An 18,203-nucleotide genomic window follows, 5' to 3' on the forward strand; every position below is an offset into this window, starting at 1 on the left:
GCCGCGCGACCCCGCAAAGACCGGAGGTCCCGGCGCAAGAGCCAGAGGTGGAATTCCTCTAGAGGCGGAATCTGCCGACCTAGGGGCTGAGGCTGGCGGCGCGCCTCTCCGGGAGCCTCGCGGCCGGGGCCGCTCGAGCGGGCGCGGGTGGAGGCTCAGGCGCGTCCCGGNGAAACGGCGCGGCCGCGGCCGCAGGCTGTGGCAAAGTTTCCCCGATGCGCGTATCCGGGCGCGCCGCTGCCGGCCACCCGTGACCGCTTCCAGAAGGGCTCGGGGATTTTTAATTTGGAAAAAAATCCACCTCGTTTCCTTTGTCAAGCTCTCTCTCCGGGTGGCCAGCGGCGGGAGCTCCAAACTTGGGCACGGCGGCTCCACCGCGGGCAGCCGGGGCTGTGGAGGACCTCGGGACTCAGGTGCTCGGGCGCCCAGCGGCCCCAGGCGGTCGAGGGGGTGTGCGCGCGGGGGAGTGCCGGCGCGAGGCGAGGAGGGTCCCCCGGGAGCTCTATATGGAGGAGGGAGCCCAGAATGGTGTGCACCAGGAAGACCAAAACTTTGGTGTCCACTTGCGTGATCCTGAGCGGCATGACCAACATCATATGTCTGCTCTACGTGGGCTGGGTCACCAACTACATCGCCAGCGTGTATGTGCGGGGGCAGGAGCCGGCGCCTGATAAGAAGCTGGAGGAAGACAAAGGGGACACCCTGAAGATTATTGAACGGCTAGACCACCTGGAGAATGTCATCAAGCAGCATATCCAAGGTACGGGCACCCGGGGAAACTTGGGCCGCTCACCAGGCCCCGGAGTGCCCAGAGCGGCGCCGGGTGCGCTGGGGCGGGTGCGCGTGTAGCCTGCAGCTGCGGGGTGTGAGGCCGCAGACGCTTGGGGGACTGCGTGTGCGCTCTTGCCTGCGTGGGGGACCCTCGCTGTCTGCGGCCGTGCGCGCTTCTCCAGGGCACACGTGTGTGCGCGGGGCTCCACGCGCGGGTGTGTGCAGCTCACTGGCGGTGTGGGGGCGCGCTGCGCACGTGTCCAAATGTGCCCGAGACTCCGGTTGCTCGCGGACTCTCCGGATCGCACACGGGTCCGGCTCAGAGAGTGTACGTGCATGTTTGTGTGTGTACAAGAGAGTGGGCGCGGGCAGTCGAGCTCGTTTGGTTCCTGTAAGGGCCCAGGGCGAGATGCTTGCGCGGCCCCAGCCTTTGGTATTTAGAACCCACAGGCTGCGGGACAAACCGGGGCTAGGAAGATTGCGTAGACCCAGCCCCAGCCCTGCTGTGCGCCGTCCGTAGGCGGTTGGAAATGCCGGGGTAATCTGTGGCTGGGGGTGCCGCTTGAACCTATAGCGGTCCCCACCCCCACCACAGCCAGCGGGTCCAGGACCCTCTCCAGGAGCAGGTGTCGACTCGGGGAAGAAGCACGGGAACCTGGCGCTCTGTCCACTGCGGTGGCGCATCCGCCCAGGACCGAGAGAAGCCCCCTGGGCTGCACCTTCCCCGCGAGGGTGGGGGAAGGCCGTTCCCTCCGGTAGCTCTTCTCCCGGGCCCAGGGCATTCCCAGGCCCAGGGAGCGGTTGGGGCGGAGCAGACAGACGCTCGCGGAGTGGCTCTGGAGTCTAAGGCGGCGCGAGGTGGTTGCGCTCCATCCAGGCCAGGGCGGGGGTCAGGGGGAGGATGGCGTATGGGAGCTCTCCGGATGCGACCCCGTCTGATGTGCTGTCAGAGGCACGGGATGGAGAGCTTCTGGCACCGCGGGGCAGTGGTACTGGGTGTGCACACACGCCCCCGTTTCACACGTTCACACTTCTTTTTTCTTCACCTCCCCACTTCCCTTGCTTTCTGCCAGCGTGTGAGCTTCTGAAGGGCAGGGAACCTTGTTCACCCATAAACCTGGCAGGCCAGGCAAGCTCTGGGTCCAGTACCCAGCAGACCTTGGCAGAACGGAAGTCTTTCTCCCCCAGGAGCACTCTGTTTTGTTTACACGTGGGTGTCTGCACCTGCGCCCCCTGCCAGAGTAGAGATAGGTGCTGCGTCCACATTTGGTGGGTTCCCCACATGTCCAGAATAGTTCCTTCCCAGGGGAGGTCCAGGTGAGTGCAGGCGAGGTGTACATACCCCTGTGCTTTCTAAATAATGACCTCAAAACAAGCCCGTGGCTTGGGGACACTTCCCTCGGAAAGGAGACTGTTGACAGCTTCTCCTTCATATCCACCTCTGCCTCTCAAACTGGCACTGGGCTTAGCAGACCGATTTATCTATCTGATGGCCCCTGTTGCTGCTGTTGCTTACCTTCTGCTTCCCGTGGGTTTGGACTGACAGTTAATCAGCAATAGAAGCACAGTGCTTGCCCCAGGGTGATTCAGACCACTCCCAGGGAGACACAAGGCCATGCCTTACTTTGACGTTTCCAGTTTGCCCACAGGTTTTGAGAGATTTTCATTCACACATTCCGTGTGTGTGTGTGTGTGTGTGTGTGTGTGTGTGTGTATTCCTGAAAAATGATTCTCTTGGGCTTTCCAGTCTGCTCAGGGAGGAGGTGAGCAAGGTGCTACTTTGGGAAGCAGTGAGGAGACATTGTTAACCCATGAGCTCATCACAGAGTAGCCCCTGTCATACTGAATGTGGACCATGTCACGTGATTTATAAGGCTTTACATGAAAGTGAGTGCAGTGTTGAAGCTGAAAGGAGCCTTTGTGGTTTTGTTCCCAGGAAACCTTATAACTACATGTTGTCTGGAACTTTTAAATATATACCTGAAAAAATTGGGAGGAAGAAGAAGCAAAGAGAGAACAGGATTCTTAAAATATGTGTTGGTCCAGTTCTCTTGGGTATGTCCCCTGACTGTGTTATGACTCCTGTGGATATTCAGAAACGACCAGATTCGGGGCGCCTGGGTGGCTCAGTCGGTTAAGTGTCCAACTTCGGCTCAGGTCATGATCTCATGGTTCGTGGGTTTGAGCCCCGTGTCGGGCTCTGTGCTGACAGCCAGCTCAGAGCCTGGAGCCTGTTTCGGATTCTGGATCTTCCTCTCTCTCTGACCCTCCCCTGTTCACACACACACACACACACACACTCTCTCTCTCTCTCTCTCTCTCTCTCTCTCAAAAATAAATTAAAACAAAAAAGCATTAAAAAAACATTAAAAAAAAGAAGCGATCAGATTCTCAGGACAGAAAGGCAGAAGCCATGGACTGTAGAGGGTGGGGAAGGGTCAGTGGCTTGGGGAAGACTGGATGGGAGGCAGGTAGAGGGTGGAAGTGACTTGGTTGGTTGTGCCATGGTGGGGTAGTGATGACCAGTGACGGCTCTCCTAGTGGTCCCGGGGCCATCCAGAGCTGGGATTCAGGGAATTAAGTGAATTTAGAGATTTATATTTTGAAGGCAGAGGGGGAAAGGACAGTCAGATCCTTGTACCTGGTGATATAGACCATTCATGTGTATTCCACTGTTCAGTTTCCTCCAGCTAGTGTGGCTTTTGGAGCAATCCAGTTAACTGTGCTGAGCTGAGGGAGTGGAGGATAAGGGGTAATGACAATAGCTGAAAATTATATAGCGCCCATTATGTGCCAGACACTATGCTAAGTGCTTTATGTGTATGGACTAATTTAATTATAACAACCCTGTAAGATAGGTAGTATTAACTCCATTTTACAGACAGCGATTAAGACTTGTCTACGGTCACATTACTGATACTTGGGAGTTGAGGGATTTAAACCCAGCCCATCTGGCTTCACAGTGCGCGTTCTTTACCACATACCGCACTGTCTCCTTAGAGGGCCAGCAGCTCACGGCGGGAAACAGCGCTCCACTGGAGTTACTTGCTGGTGGAAGACGGTGTCAGAGGATGGCCAAGGAATGGTGAAGTCAGAACCTTCCCACTTTGAGACTCTTCCATAGATAAACTCAGGAAGCTCTGGGTGTTGTTTTATTTTATGCTGAGAGGCAGAGGTTACATTCACTTAAAAAGAGTTGGTGGAACACCAGGACAGTTTCTGGCACATTCTGCAGAGAGTAGGTGTTGGATAGATGAATGGATGAATGAATGAGTGCATAGTGTGGATGCCCAGTGCACCGCTTAGTCATTAATGGAAGCGTTTCCGTTCTCAAACGAATGTTTTGCTTTGGAGCCTTGCTCAGACTCCTCTTTGCTTTGGAAGGAAAGTTGTCCCGGAAACTGCAAATGTCACAAAATGTTCCGCAGAATGTGTCAGAGGCCTTGCAATTAGAAGAGGCTTTGGAGCATCACCCTAGAGGTCTGTTCTAGTCATGACTGAAAAGTTTATTTTCCTCTTGGGGGTTGCAGTGATATTTCATTTTAATTTGTTTTCTGATTGAATGATTTAATTAGATCGTGTCTGGGAATCTCTTGGGAATGTAAATTGCAGTTTTGAAAAAAAAATTTTTTTAAACCAGATAGATGGTAAGCGAGAGGGTGGATAGCTCCAGGTTTCAAAAACAGCATCCTGTTGGGTTGGAGACACAAGATAAGTGTTCATATGGGTTCTCTTTTCGGAGGGGGAAGATGGGGTTGCTGGACGTGGTGAGACGGATGAAGTAGAGGGTGGGCTGAAGGACGCCTGTGTTTTGGAGACCTTGGAAGCGACTCAGTGTTAGTTCACGACTTATTTTGGAAGTCCAGTAGAAACCCAAACAGTCTTCCCCTTTTCTTTTTTCATTCTTTCTTTTTTAATGTTTATTTACTTTTGAGAGAGAGATGGAGTATGAGCAGATGAAGGGCAAAGAGAGAGGGACACAGAATCCAAAGCAGGCTTCAGGCTCTGAGCTGTCAGCACAGAGCCTTACATGGGGCTTGAACAAATGAACTGTGAGGTCATGACCTGAGCTGATGTAGGACGCTGAACTGACTGAGCCATCCAGGCGCCTGTCCTTTTCTTGATTAATATCTTTTCAAACCGGTAATAGGAAATAATTAAAAATGTATAAAATTGCCTTTGATTCATTCTACTTGGACACATCTATTTTGCATTTGAGCATTCCCTTCTAACTTTGCCCATCTGCCTCCATATTTAAAAACAAAGGTGTAGTCATGGCTTGCATGTAATTTCATATTTCGCCTGTTTTTCAGCTTGCTTTTTGTTAGAAGCATTTTGTTCATGTCTGCTACATAGTATATTGATTCAGTGTTTATTTATTGAAGATCTAATATGTGCCAGGTAGCACAGTGGGGAGGTGACATTGGATACGGTGGTAAATCAAGACACTCCTGGACCCTGCCATTGTGGACTTGTTATTAAAGAACAATAGATTCCCTCTTACTCAATACAGTTGAGGTTTAAGTTCATTAATTGAAAAACTGGGTAAAGAGAATATTACAGAATGTTGCATACATGCATTAAATGTTTTACTTGCATATTATTTTTGAATATTTTGTACATTCATTTGCCAGCCTTTTGATGCTAAGGCCAAGGCTTGTCTTTGGGCTGGGAGGGGGGCAGTTGCCTTTCTGGTCATCTTCCTTGCATAAGCCACTTACATAATGTGCTGCTTTACAAAGACTGATCTCTACTTCTGTTTTCTTTAACATTCATTGAGAACTTGAAGATGCTTATGAAGCAGTCTCCGTGTAGTAGCCTAAATTTCTATGACTTTTGCCTCGTCCTTCTCAGTGATTTTGCTCACATAGAATTTGAGTGCTATTTCAGTGACTAGCTTTATAAAGTCTTTGCAAAGCAATTAAATTAACTTTCTTAGAAACAACAACTCTCATCTTTTTAGCAGTCATATTCCATTGGTTTCTAGAATATGTAATTAAATCAGATTAATCAGATTATGCTGTTACAATGACAAGTACCAAAAGTAAAAACACATTTGGGAACAAACCCAGAGGACTGTTGGTAACCATACAACCACATATCTCCTGAGCTGGAGATGTGGGTGGGGTGGGAGATGAAAGCTGACACAGAAGGACAAAGGCATCCTGGTGCCAGTTTCCCAGGGGGATTGAAAGCATGCTTCATTAGGAGAGGTGACGAAGTGGAGGGTTCTTAAAGAGAACTTGTACTGTATTTTTAATGATGGCATAATATTCCACCATCAGTATAACCATTATTGATTTAACCACTTCCCTATTACTGAACATTGGCTTTTCCACTAAAGTTAATGCAGAAATAAACATCTCCACCTCCTTTTTCTTCTTTTGAATGTCTTTAAGGATCTATTTCCAGGAGTGGGATTATTCCAAGAGTAGGAACATTTTAATGAATGATTGTTGTTAAAATCTTGTTACACAGCCACTAGCAATGTATTATTATACCAGTTTCATGGAACCTGGCCAGCATTGGTGTTATCATTAAACTTTTTTGGGCATAGGTAATCACTGTCAAATGTTCTTTGGATTTGTACTCCTTTGATTACTGCAGAACTTAATAACCACCCCCCTCAACCTCCCCCTGTTAGTTTCACCTTATATTAGTGTCTTTTGCCAGTTTTTCTCTTGGGGTGCCAGTGTTTGTGATTTGTGTATTATATATATGTGGTTTATTTATGTAGAGCACTAAATATATATATATATAAAATATACACACACATGTATCTATATATAATATATACACACACATACATATGGCCTGTATTCTATATTATATATATAACTTTGGCTTTACATAGATGATTTAGGGCAGTGGTTTTCATACTGTGGCCCCAAGGAGCCCCAAGCTTCTAGCAGGTTGGATCTGGGACCTGAGAAATAAAAGGGTCAAGTAAAGCCTCCTGGACGTCTCCTGCACCCACCTGCTCTCCTCCTTGCAGCCAGTGTATCTTCTCCTTCACCTGTCTTATACTTGGTGTTCTATAGAATATTTTATTTTTAAGAAGGCTCTGCTTTTTTAAAAGAAAAGGTTGAAAATCACCGTTTTGGGAGAAAAAGGCCTGACTGTTACATTTTTGTGGGGGATGATGGTAGCATAAAGAATTCAAGAGAGTAAACACATCTGAAAGGAAATTGAATTCCTGGGTAGTGGTTTTGTAATATCTATTTACCCTTCTGAATACCATGATTAATAATGTATTACATTATATGACTAATTTCTAAATCCATTATCTTACTTCACTGAGTCAAGATCATCCCAACAATGGGAGAAATGGATTATTAACTGCTTTTTGTTTCCTAAAAGTTTGTTAGGCATATTTATGCATATTGATGAACATTAAGTCAGTAAAAACAGGTTGCTTACTCTGATTATAAACCATTTGTGGTCCCTAAAAGTCAGAAAATGTCCTAGGCCTGGATGTTGGGTGATTTTTTTTTTGTCCCTTGTAGCTTTTGGATGTCACCTAGAATTGGCTAGTGTCCTCATCTGATCCCTGACTTGGCATGGTTGTGAAGAAGGGGACCTGATGTTTGCCGAGTGCTTGTGGAGTTTATTTGAGGAAAGGGTGTCATTTAAATAGTAAAGCTATTTGTCCTTTGAGATGAACTATGGCATGTGAAATTATATTAGTAACAGTGATTGATATTTTGAGAGAGTGCAATCTTAAGATTTAGAAGTTGAGCCCAATCACCTTTATTAATAGCCCCGGACTGCATCTTCATGGAGTCAGAAAACCTTGCCAAAGAATACAACTTTTTCCCCATGGCCAAAGAATTCTCATTTTTATCCATAAGTGTGTAGGCTGTAAAATAAATGAATTCCACATTCTTTCCCACTCACTTGACATAAATTGTTATTTGCCCTTGATAAGTAGGTTGACGTAGAATCTCAAGGAGAATTCAGAATGAAATGTTGGAGAGCCACAGTCTGGTTTCTGGGTTTGTGAGGGCCTTGAAGGTCAGCTGCAGTCACTTGGGCTAGGCTGGTCTGTGTTTCTCCAAAGGTATTTCGAGGATTCAGAGCCACATACAAGGTTACTGGACCATCTTCATTACGATCCTATACAATCTCTGACTTCACTTCACTTGGAAAGCTAAACGGGCCATTGCCTTGATTTGGGGGCTTGAGGGTCTCTTTAGGATTCTTGCCCTTTTTCATTGCTTGGGTTCTGTCCAGGAGTCTAGGACAGATGGCTGCCCTGTGGAGAAGCATTTGGGAAGGCAGTCTAGTTGGAGGTGCTGCTGCCCAGAAGGTTCTTTGTGGGAAGCACCAGGCTGAATGAGTGATGAATGTGGCCAGAAGGCAGCAAGGTGGGATTCTGGGAGAAAGAGAATTATGCCTGAAGATGGAGGGACAGAAGCCCATAAATGTGAGATGCGCGACTGCTGTAGAGCACAAGGGGTGGAGGGGGCTAGGTCTGCTAGTTGATGACCCAGATGAAATGAATGGTGGCCTGCGTTTTCACGCTGGCCTTGGATGTCTCTCTGGTGCCGGGGGTTCTTGAATTGGGTAGAGATTTGATGATTTCATGGTGCCCACAAGCACCAGCTTACCAAACCTCACTCTGCCTTTGGGGTCGGCGGCAGCTCCGTTCCACAGTGCAGTGTGTGAGTACGGAAGCGCAGGCTGTTTTCCTTTCCCTCACACGCATGCCTTCACATGCAGGGCACCCGCCCCGGGGGGGGGGGGGGGCGCGGGCTGGAGCATGTCCCCACATGGTGGTGCACGCATTCTCACTTTGTCCTTTTTCCTCCCACTCCTGAAGTGTGTTAGTATGCAAGAGAACGTGATAACCTTGAACTCCCTTCCACTTATGAGTTTAACTTAATCATTCATATGTTTTGGTATTTAAATTATTGTTAATGACAAATCACTGCACAACTGTTCCAATCTAAAGTTTGTTGCGTTGGTGATGGGGCATGGCTGCTGCCCTGGAGTCTTCCTTGTGGGGCTGTGTGCTTTGTGTGGACCCAGCCGAGTGCAGCCAACTGGAACTTGAAGCAGAGGATTCCTGATTATATGAACACTAATGCTTTGGTATTTTGCTGGCTACACGATTATGTCTTTTTCTTTTCTTTTTTTTTAATTTTTAATGTCTATTTTTGAGAGAGAGAGAGACATGGAGCTCAAGTGGGAAAGGGACAGGGAGAGAGGGAGACACTGAATCTGAAGCAGGCTCCAGGCTCTGAGCTGTCTGTACAGAGCCTGACATGGGGCCTGAACCCACAAACTGTAAGATCATGACCTGAGTTGAAGTCAGGCATTTAACCGACAATGTGGGGCTCCATCTCATAACCGTGAGATCATAACCTGAGGTGAAGTCAATAGTTGGCTGCTTAACTGACTGAGCCACCCAGGCTCCTGCCCCACCCTCCCACCCCACTCCCTGGCTACAGGATTATGGATTAAAATACGTATTTAGGACCAGTCATCCCAGTGGGCGTGGGGTTCTGATGTCGCTCTTTCACTGCCCAACACTCAGGGTCAGTTTGTGAAAGTTCGCTTTTGGGAGATGAAACTGCCCTTAATGAAGCTTTGTGAAAGCCCTAAGTGTCCAGTCCTAATGAGACTGTGACAGGTTTGCCGTATGAGGCCACTGCTGAAATGGTACTAGACCAGCAGGTGGTTCCCTGGGCTACGTTTTGTTACTAGTTCTCTTCAGGAGTTCACAAAGTACGGTGTTTGGGGAGATCCAGAAGAGTGGTATCTGCACCCCTCTCTTTGGGACAGATGAAAACAATGAAAACTGACTTGTGACGAGGAGGCTACTCTTCAGAATAGCCACTGTCCAGAATTTAAGACAGAGGTAGAGCCCCTGATTAAGATGGCTGAGAATTGCATTTTAACCCCTGGTGACTTGTTTGCTTTGCCCATCCATCTCTGTGTCCTGGGATGGGCCAGTAAGGGGCACTGAGATCCCAGAGGAATGGGAAGGTAATTCAGGGACCTGGGCAGGACGGGATTTGAAACCTGGGCACGTAAGAGTCAGGCTAATGACATCTGGGACTTTAGGAGAACAATACCACCAAAATTGCTTGAGCCAATGAATATAAGAGTAAGAAGGGATTTGAAGCTCCAGAAGTGACAAATGAGAATCCTAGCCAAGCTCTTGGTTTATTTTCAGAGCAACAGGCATATAAAGTATTGAAGATTGATTGTATTGGGAGGCACGGAGGAAGAGAACCCCTGTGTGGCCGGGACTGGGCTAGCTGCTGACCGTGCCAGGTTGCTTTTTATCTTTGCAACATGGAGGGAGAGTTTTAATGGTGAGGACACTGAGACATAGACACTTAAAGAGTTTGCCCAAGGTCACACACTGTAGTTGGTAGAGACACGAAGGGAGACTTTCTAACATATATGTTCTCTATAGAAGAAAAAAAAGGTGAAAGTCACACAGTGAGAGGACAGGGAGATCATGCTATTGTAGACTATGTTCAAGTGTAAGTTCAGAGGCCTCAGGTCAAGTGGGACCTGGTGGGGGCGGGGTGCCAGGGAGGCGGCTTGGTCTGTCATGTCGGTGGGGAGCCTCGAGGTTGGGTGCCAGAGGCGGAGGGCCGTGGAGAGCCCTCTCTTGGATCATTGTGGATCTGCTAGGATCATTGTAAGCCCTAGGGACTTGTCCCGTGGGACAAGCAGAAGGTGCCAGCTGCAAGCTAGAGCTCATTCTGTTCCACATGGGACTTGAGAGCACTCGCTGTGTGCCAGGTGCTGTGCTGAGTGCTTTCCTGTACGTTGACAGAGTCATGTGTCTTCTGGGGTAATCAGCTTGGCCCATTTGCCCAGGACTTCCCCTGTTTTTTTTTTTTTTAAATTAATTAATTTATTTTGAGAGAGAGAGAGCAAGAGAGCACAAATGCATGTGAGCAAGGGAGGAGCAGAGAGAGAGGAGAGAGAGAATCCCAAGCAGGCTCCTCTGTCCGTGCAAAGCCCGAATGCAGGGCTCGAACTCACAAACAGTGAGATCATGACCTGAGCTCAAATCAAGAGTCAAACGCTTAATGGCCTGACTCACCCAGGTGCCCCTATTTTAAAACTGTAGTTCCCACGTCCAAGGAGGCCCCTTGAACCTGGGCAAACCTGGAGGGTTGCTCATCCTTATCTTCTCACGCTGCTAAATTCTATTTAATGGCAGCTGCTAAGCATCAGGGCAAAAATAGCCCTTGTGATCACACCATGTCTGTGTCTTCTGCTTTCTTCTTCGAATGCTGACTTTGTCCAAGAGTTGTAAAGAGGACAGTAAGGATCCCAGCAGCCCCTGCCCCGTTCTCTCTGCCCACACGGGCTGCCTCCTCTCTCCTTTGTTGTTCCTCCCGCCTTGGCACTCTGTTTTTTTTAGCTGTCTGAGCCTCTCAGGATTTGCAAAGGAAAAAAACAATTGCTGTAAAGGAAAGCTCTAATAAAGTGGTTTGGGCACAAAACATCAGCAGCTGTTTATTTGCCCAAAACAGTAGGAGTCTGTATTAATAACCTCGTGAGTTATATGCTGGGAAGTTAAAAGTAAGCAAAAATCTTACTTGAGGCCCGCAAATGTGACTTTATTCCTTTATTGAACTAATCTCTCTTCCTGTTTATGCTGGTGACATTTTCTATTATCCATGTGGAAGATCCTTCTTGATATTCCACTATAGATTTATTTAGCGCTGCCTTGGTTAGGGTCCCAGAGCTGAGGCGTTTTCTGGTTTCTTTTTATTGCAGTTATGATGCTTGGTGTTTATGTGGTTCCCGCCTCAAAGGATCCTGATAAACGGAACAGGCGTTGTCTAATTAATCATCATAATATTTCCCTGACGGGACAGAAGGAGCCACGGAGGAAAGGGGGGCGGGGGGTTGGTATAGGTGTTGGAGAGGTTTTAGACCTGCCTCTCGGTTCAAGGGCTTGGAAAAGTGAGTTTTTTAACATTTTGGTTTCTTCCACATCTAAGTCTCAGCTTAATAATAAACTGATCTTCTGATTTGTTTTATTTTCTAAAAGACTGTTTGGAGGAAAGTATACATTATAGGGATTATGATGTAGATTCTCTAAGTCTATAATTGGGCCAGGCTTTTAAAAAATTTATCTTTTTACTGTTTATTTGTCTTTCAGAGTTTCAGAGAGAGAGAGAGAGAGAGAATAAATCCAAAGCAGCCTCCAGGCTCTGAGCTGTCAGCACAGAGCCCAGCACAGGGCTTGAACCCATGAACTGCAAGATCACGACCTAAGCCAAAGTCAGATGCTTAACTGACTGAGCCGCCCAACCACCCTGGGCCAGGCTTTTAAAAAAATATTTTACTAGAATCTGGAGATTTATATTCGAGAGGAAATCCAATGGAAAGTGAATAAAAGAGACTTTTATCAATGATTCAAAAGTAGGAAAAAGTAACCAGTGAGAAAGGGTTGTAAAAACAGGCCTGAAGTTGTCTGAAGAAGAGATGGGAGGAAGAAGAGAATTAATGTTTGTTGAGCACCTCTTAGGTGCTAAGGGCTTTGCATGTGCTGCATCACTTTAACCTTGTAAGGAGCCTGTGGGACGCTGTTAGTCCCATTTTACAGATGAGGAAATCAAGGCTCAGCAAGTGTAGCTACCTTGTCCAAGATTTTGTGCTTACCAAGAGATAAACCCCCATGACTCTACTAAGCCCATTAGTAACGGGCCAGGGCTCCTCTTGTTCTTCTGCTGCAGTGATGCTGATCAGGGGAAAGCAGGCTTATCCCTTACTTTCAGCAGAAAGGTTGCAGATGAGGCTGGAAGAAAGATTCATGGCAGAAGTGAGGCCTTGGGAGGGGTTACCAGGTGGCTGTTTTGCTGGTACCCTTCCCTGGAGACACAAGAGGAGGCTTGTGCCAGGAGCAGGCGGGGGCTGAGCCCTCAGGAAAGCTGAAAGAGGATCCAAGCCATGGCTCTTCGAAGCCAACAGTATCATTTTTTTTTTTTCAGGAAAAGACTTAGTGTGAGCAAGCCCATCTCCTCCACTCGCTCAGACCTAAGGTTTTTGGGGGTCCTCCAGGCTCAGGGCATGGGGTCGGGTTGGGGACTAGGGAGGGGACTGGTGCACACAAAAGAAACAGCAGACATGTCCGGGTTTGCCAGGAACTTCCCATTTAATTGAAGAAATGGGGTATTCTGGTAAAGTATATATAACAGTGAGCCCCTAGCTGTGTGGGCAGGTATAGGAGGCAGACTCCAAGGCTGGCATTGGTTTGAATCCTGGCAGGGTGCCAGCAGATGGGGGTGGGGCATGAGATGGTTGGGAGAAACTGCAGACCTCTTTCCCAGTCCCTATTCTTCCCCCAGAATGACTGGGAATTTGACAGTGACCTGAGATGTACTGCTGCTCTCTGTTGGTCACTTGCTTAGGTCCTTCCCTTCCTTCATCCAACCAGCATTTATTTGGCACCTAGCAAGTGCTGAGGGTATATCAGTGGAACAAAGACAAAAAAATATGAAGGTGTTGCAATTAAATGAGGTGGTCAGGAGCTCTTCTGTCAGCAAAGACTTGAAAGTTAGGTGTGAACTCTGTCTGGGGGAAGAGATTTCAAGGTGGAGGGAACAGTGTAAAGGCCCTGGGGTAGGATTGTGCCTGGTGTGTTTGAGGAAAAAACACCTGGGTTAGCTAGGGTGGCCGGAGCAGAGTGATTGCGGAAGAAAGGGGTGGGGGATGAGGCCAGAGAAGGGCTGGCTGGAGAGCAGATTGTGCTGGCCTCGGAGGCCACTGTCAGAGGAGTGGGGGGCTATGGGCAGGGGTTTGCAGAGGAGCCCAGCTTTTAAAGCCATCAATCCAGGCTGTTCTGTGGCTACTTCCTGAGCCCTACACAAGGGCTTGACTCTGTGTCAGGCATATTGAGAGATGACAAAATATATAGGACATAGTTCTTTCCTTTAAGAAGCTCATAATCAGGCCAAGAAGACAATACAAAAAACCGTTGAGGATCTTTTGCAAGCTAACTGGTGTAATGAGGGTTAAAATTAAATTCTAGAAGAGTGCATCATCAGAACGGACTTCCTGAAGGAATTGGGGCTTATGACACATCTTGAAAGAATGAGGAGGATTAAGAAGAGTGGAGCAGGGAAGATTTGGAGAGTAAGCTCAGATATTAAGTAAAACCAGCAGTTACCTGCGCCTCTCACTTAATGTGGGGAAATGCGTGCAGGCAGTCGGTGGCTGATTTCAGGTGGGTGACCTTGGGCAAGTCTCTTCACTGTCCTGTGCCTCAGTTTCCGCAGCTATAGAAAGGAGGGCAGTAGCTCCCTAAACACTCCTTTTGGATTGTTGTGCTGATGAAATGAGATGCCATGCAGGAAAGCGCCCCCCACCCCCCCTCGCCTGTCCTGGAGTAGGCATGGGGACAGAAAGCACAGTCTTTTCCTCAGGCTTCCTTCTTTCCCTCCTTCCTTTATTTCTACTATCGTTCCTTCTTGCGGTCACATAGAAAACACGATCAGGAATATATTTTCTGGTTGTAATGCCTAGAGTAGCAGATTTGAAGCCCATCTCAGTGCCATTAGACATGATGTGTGTGCTAAGACTTCCCCAGTTACATCCCGCCCGAGAAGGTCAAAAGCGAGATAAGAGAGGAGCCCAAACTAATGCTAATATCCAAGTGTCTCCATGTGACTTGCCTACTTCTCCGAAATTCTAGCCCTGCCAGCCTGGGGACCTGCTTCTGTTTGTAGAGAAATATTTTTGTTTGTAAAACCCACTTGGCATTGCAGTGGGCGGCAAACCATGTCAGGAATGTGCAATGTTTGTAGGATGCGTGGCTGGTGGGAGAATTATGCAAGGTGCCCGGTTACCTGGTCAGAGTCTCATTTCCCCAGTGCTGGATGCGGAGGACTCTCCCCTATGATGGAAGGAGAATCTCCTTAAGGAGAGACTTGGGTTTTCTTGTGTTTTGACCTCCTGACAGAATAGGAGCCACATCAGCCTATCTTCCTATCAGGGTGAATTTGATTTAACTCAAAGCAATGTGACTTATAATTTCGATGGCAGGCAGGAAGGTGTGATTTAAGATTATTGTCAGGGAGACTCAATTTAATCTCTTCTTTCTTCCTCCTCTACAAAATGTGCATTTTGTTGTGTGATATAACTTTAATATACATTCTTTACAACTCAGGATAGATGTAGTTTCATATCGGGAAGCTACAGTCTACATTTTTTTTCTTTTAGTACTTCTCTATTTAAAGTTCTTGTGAAAAAGATGCCTTTCTAGGCAGAAAACTGAGGGGGAGTTTTGCTTTCTTACCAGAGAGAATTGTAGTAAATCACTATGAAGCCTTCTGGCAGTTGTCACCTTGATTAGCAGAGATTATTGGGGTCACTTAGTAGAGAGATAATTGCCTTAACAAAACCAGAAATATAACTATTGTATTTACCTAAAACTGTATAATTGTGAATCTCACATGTTTTTAACACCATCCAGTTGTTTCTCGCAAAACAGGCATCAGGATTTTTGAGTGTGTAATTACTTTGGAAGTACAGAAAGTTGCCTTGAGTTTTGTAAATTGAAAACTAAGTGTCTTATTTCACCTGGGTCCATATTAGAAATGTATGATATTGTTGTACAGCTCAGTGCAGCCCTTCCGTCTTTCCTCACCTATTAGCAAAGAAGGCTGAGCTTTCTCAAGTTGTATCTAAGTTGGGAAAGCTCTAGTCTGGTAAAGATCTAGAAAGATCTTTACTTAGAATCAGGGTATGCTAAACCCCAGAAGTAACAGCATCCACACCCTCAACCTGTCTGCTGAGGGGTTCAAGGCCCAGCGCAATTTGGTGACTGCACTAGGGGTGCTCCGTTGGGCCCTGGAGACTTCGGGATGGGGATGTAGAGGTCTGAATCAAGTCTAGAAAGTTTCCCTCTACGTCCTTCTACTTCCTCCAACCTCAGAAGAAACTTCTGCAGGGAGAAAATAAACCCTGGGTTGTATATTCTCAGATGAAGCCAGATGCTTAAGGGACGAGGGACGGGTGGATGTCCTTAGATAGTCTCTGAGGGGGATCCCTTAGTCCCCTCTCTATGGCCTGAGTGCCTGGGGCTGGCACTCTACTGCCTGGGGTCATCTTCAGGACTGAGGACATAACTGTTAGCAGGACCTGACTTGGGTTCCAAGCAATACTGGGCAGCTCCTGGAGGTGTGGTCTCTATATCGGGAGCAGACTTCTTCCCAGCTTTGCAGATCCCGGGGGTGGTGCCCATGGGGGAGGAGCAGAGGTTTTACGTTGGGGAGAGGAAACTAGAGAAGACTGACATTTATCGGTCACTGACTAGATGTTTGGCACAGTTTAATTCACTTCATCTTACAGAATCTTTACAAGAAGCCCGTGAGATTATTAGCCCCATTTTACAGAAGAGAAAGTTGTACTGTACTGTAACGATTAATCTGCTTTTCTCATTACACTGTGGGTTCCTTGACGGTGGAGGCAGGGTCCTCATTTTTCCAATTTCCTGTTTGACACAGAGGCAGGCATGTAGTTGGGGCTAAGTAGGAATTTGTTGAGTGACTGAATGAATAAATAAGCAGGCCTGCCTGAAACCACTTAGTAAGAACATTCACATCCAGGTGTCTGGCTTCAAAGCTGTCTGGAAGGGAGGCCAGGGGACTGAAGAACTGGTTCTCAGCCCTCCAGGCTTGGGGGTGGCTCACATGAGGCTGTCTCAGGCTGCTTCTTCCTTCTAGGTCAGGGACAGGAAAACATGCATTTCTGGGGTCTCTTTCAAGGCACCTCACAGCTTACACTGCTGTAGCAAGGTTTAATCAAAGGGAAACAGCAGCTCAGTGGAGTGTGTGTGTGTGTGTGTGTGTGTGTTTGTATGGACACGCAAAATGTGCTTTCCTGCACCGAGATCCCCCAGGAATCAGCTGGTGAGAGGAGCGTGAAGCCTTCAGGGGACCCTCGATATCTTTATTTTAATAAAACTGTCACTTGTGGTCACTTTCAAATGAAAGCAATCTTGTGGGTACAGAAGGGGAAAAACAAACTTGCACCAAAAAGCAGAGAATAGTGCCAGAAAAGATGTAGCTGAACGGAGAAGCTCTGCTTCAAAAGGAGGGACAGAGTTGAGGTCACTTAAATGGATACCTAGAGAGTCCACAGGAAAGAGAAAGCATAGCTTAATTTCCAAGAAGGGATCAAGAATTCCTTCGAGCCCCTGGAGCTGAGGGGAAGTTGGCCTTTGGCTTCCCAGCCTGAGTGGCGGCCATTTGGCCTCCTGTCCACACTGAGGCCTGTGAGAACCTTGGAATGGATCCTACCATCTTGAGGTGGCTTTCGGGTGGTGGTGGTAAGTTGGGACCAGCTCTTCCCACACCCAGGAGGGAGGCATCAGCAACTGTCTGCAGAGAGGAGGAAGAATTCTCGAAGAGGGCCACTCTGGACTCAGGAGGGTTTTCTCTACCAGCGCCGTCGAAAGTACGTGGGCACCAAGGGCGGAAGTTGGCGCAGCAGCAGAACTAGATGGTGGGCAGGCTGAACCTCTTGTTTCCCTGGTGGCCACCTGTGGAGTCACCCACCCATGGGTGTTGGTTTGGGTTTGGACCCGCAGACCCTTCACAGCAGCCCCTCGCCCCTTCACCCACCTGCTGCAGTCATCAAGCCCGGGAAATGGGCACAAGAAGAAGGTTTTTCTCGGACTTGGCCCACTGGCACGGAGCAGCCCCTTATCAGGAGCCACAGATTACTGTGATTTTTCTTTTCCTATTATTCCCTGATATTTTCCATTTGAAAAGAATCATTTAAACAGTGGGGTAGAAGAGGGCATAGTAGACATAGGGGAAAAATGGAAAATGTCATTTAAAAATGACTATTCCATTCTTTGTTACCTCAGCAGACAGATGGCTGCCTCACCTTTCGCCCACGGCCAGGAGCAATAGCCTGATGGGTCAGCCGAGGAGAGCAGTGATTTTATTTTTCTTTTCATTTCAAACAGATTGTGTAGCCCTTGGGGTGTGGGGGACCGGTGGAATGAAACTCTGGGCTGGGAAACTAATTATGCCTCCCTGCATGGCTGAGCTAGTTAATACCAAACTGTCATTGAGGCTGATTCTTCCCTGGGGCGGAGAAGCTTCCCAAATTCCTTATCTCTTTCTCTTTGCCTTGGGAGGGGAGGCCTTTTGGTTTTTGCCAGCTGGAGCAGACAGGGACAGAACTGAGGAAGCTTCTGGAAGCTCTGAAATGGTGCTCTGAATTCTAGTTCCAAACATGCTCTTCTGATACACAGCAGCTTTACCTCCACCAGCTCAGATGAGGTGCTGGGTTTTAGTTGGATAAACTTGGGTCAAATTCTGGTGTGCCACTTGTTGGTCCGATGTTGCCACAGGCTGGCCAGAGTGTCCAGGTCCGTAAGCAGGTTGCTTGTCCATCCTGCCCGGTAATGAGGGCTCAACAAAAGGTCACCTGAGTAG

General features: G+C 47.7%; 1 protein-coding gene across 1 annotated transcript in view; it reads left to right on the top strand.

The window, feature by feature from the left end:
- The first annotated feature begins 175 nt into the window (after nt 1-175).
- The window catches only part of GALNT18 (polypeptide N-acetylgalactosaminyltransferase 18), a 355,226-nt gene continuing 337,198 nt past the window's right edge, over nt 176-18,203 (top strand). The window contains exon 1 of the mRNA XM_077761194.1: nt 176-760. Coding sequence (XP_077617320.1) covers nt 526-760 — 235 coding nt within the window. The 5' untranslated portion in view covers nt 176-525. The remainder of the gene's footprint in view (nt 761-18,203) is intronic.

This window comes from Crocuta crocuta, unplaced genomic scaffold (genome assembly GCF_008692635.1).
Source record: "Crocuta crocuta isolate KB4526 unplaced genomic scaffold, BGI_CrCroc_1.0 scaffold233, whole genome shotgun sequence".
NCBI lineage: Eukaryota > Metazoa > Chordata > Mammalia > Carnivora > Hyaenidae > Crocuta > Crocuta crocuta.